This window comes from Impatiens glandulifera, chromosome 2 (assembly GCF_907164915.1).
Source record: "Impatiens glandulifera chromosome 2, dImpGla2.1, whole genome shotgun sequence".
NCBI classification, from domain to species: Eukaryota; Viridiplantae; Streptophyta; class Magnoliopsida; order Ericales; family Balsaminaceae; genus Impatiens; species Impatiens glandulifera.
Genome location: NC_061863.1, coordinates 22,076,245 through 22,080,270, shown reverse-complemented (window position 1 = coordinate 22,080,270; position 4,026 = coordinate 22,076,245). Strand labels below are relative to the sequence as shown.

The 4,026-nt window shown below is 33.2% G+C and overlaps 1 protein-coding gene across 1 annotated transcript; it reads right to left on the bottom strand.

The window, feature by feature from the left end:
* Positions 1 to 2,019: 2,019 nt before the first annotated feature.
* LOC124927763 (transcription factor TCP7-like) lies at positions 2,020 to 3,751 on the bottom strand. The gene has a single exon (XM_047468233.1). The coding sequence runs from the start codon at positions 3,526 to 3,528 to the stop codon at positions 2,776 to 2,778; it is 753 nt and encodes a 250-aa protein (XP_047324189.1). The 5' UTR covers positions 3,529 to 3,751; the 3' UTR covers positions 2,020 to 2,775.
* Between the last annotated feature and the right edge of the window lie 275 nt (positions 3,752 to 4,026).

Sequence of the window (4,026 nt, the reverse complement as noted above, 5' to 3'; positions counted from 1 at the left end):
ATATGTTTATGCACTCAAGAAACTGTATTCTCTCTCAAATTAACAAGTGTTGATAGTCTTTCTTTTGACATGTTACAACTGTTTTTAGGTGTGTCATCTTACATTATTGTCTCTTTTGTTATTGGTGGTGTAGGAAATTAGCCCTCTAGTTGTTCATCCTTGGAAGATGGAAATGGGAGGTGTACTTAAAAATGTGAATCTAATTGTTTTCGGGGTACATGAACTTAACTTAGTCATCTATTTTTGTTTTTTTGTTACTGATGATTCTTGCTAACTAATTTACTAAATACAGTGTCTCCTTATGCTAGTAGTAGTATTGTCAAGAAGAAGAGTTAGTCTTGGCGTTATGGAATCTTCATCTTTTTAAGGAATCATAATATATTTTTTAAGTGAAAAATTATCCACAATTTATATTTTGTTTGCTAGACTGGCATGTTGTTATTATATATATAACCATTGTCGTGAAATGGTGAGACTTGGGTCAAATTTAAAGTGTATTCTTTCATCTATATGGAAAAATGAGTCAATATATCACCATTTTAGTGGAATAATCGTGTTAAAAACAAATGCATAGATAAAGTAGTTATAATTCAATATGTGATTACATTTTACATTACCATATTATAACGTGACAATGAAGAAACGCGGTAAGGTTAAGCCAAAATATTATGAAAGGTAAGAGAATGATAGTTCCTTGTGTATTTTGTGAATAGGAAGAAAATTATTAATTAGTTTAATGTTACTTGATGACATTATATATTTGTATATTATATATATTTTAGCAGTCTCGATATTATTTTATTACATTTTTATTCAATTTTTTGCATGTAGGCGTGTATAGTTGTGTTGTTCATTATTAGTACAACGCCTACAAGTACCTCTAATCATTTATGTGTGCAAGTATATGGATTAGATCCTTGAAAAAACAGTTGGAGCAAAATGGTTACAACAAAATAGTAGCAGTTGGAATAAAGAATTGTGAGCTAAAATGAGAGTATTGACTAATTTTTACTTTTTGAAAAAATTATTAGAAACTACTATTAATACATTTTGTTAATATTTTTATGTTAGTAACTATTGAGTGATATATTTTGTATTTAGTTTTTAAGTTAATATTATTTTTGACTTAATACTTTTAAAAATAGTTAATTATTAGTTTTAAATATTAATATCAAAGTTTTCAAATATGTAATCTATTATAAGAAATAATTAGGAAAAATAAATATATTAATCTCTGACAAATATTTCTATGAAAATTATGACAGGTATTTTTATGAAAACAGGAAAATCATTTTGACGGATATTTCTACGGAATAGTTTCCAATAAAAAAATCCGTCAAAATATTGTAGTAAATTCTGTAGTAAATACAATAGAAAATTTTTAGAAAATTTCATAAACATCGTCGAAATATTCATCATAAATTTCTTAGTAAAAGTGACGGAATATATTATGTAAGAAATATCATCACAAGATGACATGAAGGAAAAACCGTCACAAATAATTCTGACGGATTTTATATTCATCAAAATATTTACCGAAATATTTGCTAATTATATATTCGTCCGAATTTCGGTAGAAAATATAAGTCACAAAAATCAAATTTTCTTGTAGTGAATTAACCATATAAGTCAGACAACTTTTTTTTTCCTAAAAAGAGTCGGATTATTCAAATTTCATACTAATCCTTCCAATTCATGTCATTAATACTGATTTTTTTGTCACACATATAAAAAAATGGAGTAAAGCCCTCACCGTTCGAAGAAGAAATGAAATTCCAATTATGTGATTATTGTACTAATAATGAAAGGGTATCTTAGGTTGAAAGGTACTTTTCTTATGGTCTCCCTACTATAAGCCAATCGATAAGGCTGACTTCAAGGACAAAGTTAGTTCATAAACCCACTCAAACACATAGACATCAGACAACCATCCAAACTCAATCTAGTACATCCACACAACCTAAATACTATATATAATGAAATAAGAGGAAAATGCAATAAAAATGTGAGAAAAAAAAATGAAGAAATGGGCTTTTATTATTAAATAGTCACCCACAAATAATCCAATTCAGATACAAGAGAAATTACCACTAGTTTATTTATCACTATGACAATCAAAGGAATACCTATTCAAATGAAAATGCCCATAAGAATTATATAGATCTGGAAATGAACCAGAGTTTTCACAACACACTTTGAAAGAAAAAAGAAAGAAAGAAAGAAAACCTCTCTTCATGAGAGATCGAGGTGAAGAACCTTGAAAAATGGATCAACCGCGAGTAAACAAACCACCAACAACTCCATATATATATGGATATTGGGTGACAGAATTGGATCTACCCGGCCAATTGCATGCCAATTTGATATAATCTTTCAATAATAAATTTCACAGTCAACCAAAAATCCCATGCATACTTTTTTAAATGGGTTAATTTTTCTTCCCCAATAGTACTTCTTCTGCACCAGTTGAATCTTCACTCAATAAAGGGTCCACATTCATAGAACATATCCCAGTTTGATTGGTTCTTGTTTGTCCCAGTTATGCCAAAAATTCAAATTACTCATGATTGCAGCAAGGCAGATTTTTGGAAGAAACCTTAATCCCTCCAAAGTAATAGAAAAAAAAACCTAGCCTAAGGGTTCATCAAAAACTCTAGTCCTAGAAAATTTCTACAGAAGCTTTCTCTAGGTTATATCATTGTCATCATCACTCACACACAAATTAACCAACATATATATATATATATATAATTAAACTAGATTGTTACCACACTTTCAGCGTTGATCATGATCTCTTCTCCCTGAAGAGGTCGCCGGAGCACCCGATAAGGAAGCAAGTAAATTCAAATGGCCCTGAGCTATAGGAAGATAATTAGCAACCCTCCCGGCCGATGCATCCGTCATAGCTGCGTGGTGATGCGGAATAAATCTCCCTGAAATTGGTTGTTGTGGCGTCGGTACAACCATCTCCGGCGGCGCAGCAAAACTCCAAACCTGACCAAAGTCAGGCCGAGCTGGCAAAGCCCAGAATCCAGCAGCTGATCCAGGACCCACCACGTCGACTTCCTTTCCAACCCCACCACCGTCAATGGTATCATCGTCGGAGCGTAAACGTTTTCCAAGGATAAAAGGGGCAGCCGCGGTGACCAACTGGTGAGAGGGTTTCTGATCAAGTGCAGCAGAGATTGATAGGTTTGAAGAGTTTCTAACGGAGAGTGAAACGGTTGAGAAGCTAGCTGGAGTAGTTCCAGTTCCTGTAGCAGCTATTATCGAGGGTTCTGCTTGACGTAATAGCCATTCGATAGTTTGGCCGTCTGATTTGTGACCTAGTTCTCGTGTAAGCTGGAAGACACGTGCAGCACAGATGATTGGCATGCGGATGCGTCTTCCTCGGCCGTCGACTTTACTGTGTCGGTCCTTTGCAGGTGGCTTCTTAACAGTTCCATTACCTGCGACTTGTTGTTGTCTTTGAGGATGGTGGTCGGAAATTGAGACGGCGGTAGTAGGAGGAGTATCGGCGTTTGACATATGGACAGAAATGAACTTAATTGTAAGGGTTTTGTTGGGTTCTGGGTGGGGAATCGAAAAGTGGTGAGTTTTGCGAAGAAGAATGAAGAAGAGAAAGGCTATGGAGGGAAGAGTGGGGAACAGAGACTCTAATCATTGAGCGGCAGGAGCTGGTGGAGACAGGAAGAGGGCACATGGGTTATGGGACCCATTCTCTATCACAATTTCACACAGCTCACCATCTCTCTCTTCCTCTTTCCGTGTAACTTTCAAAACAAAGGGTTTCTTTTTTTTTTAATTTTTTTTTTATTTTGCTTATTTTCAACTTAGACAGGGTTCTCTTTTGGGATATTTAAAAAACTCGTATAAAATCTATTTTTTAATAATAATTTTTTATCAATTATATCACTCGTATCATTAACCAAAATAAAAAAATACTTTTTATTTTAAATTATTATTTTTTATTTTATTTTTATATATCAATAGTTTTAAGTTTTTTCACCAAAAATAATCATTATT

What these genes read in the sequence shown, in the direction of transcription:
- LOC124927763 (XM_047468233.1), bottom strand. Translation starts at nt 3,528, where the DNA reads ATGTCAAACGCCGATACTCCTCCTACTACCGCCGTCTCAATTTCCGAC.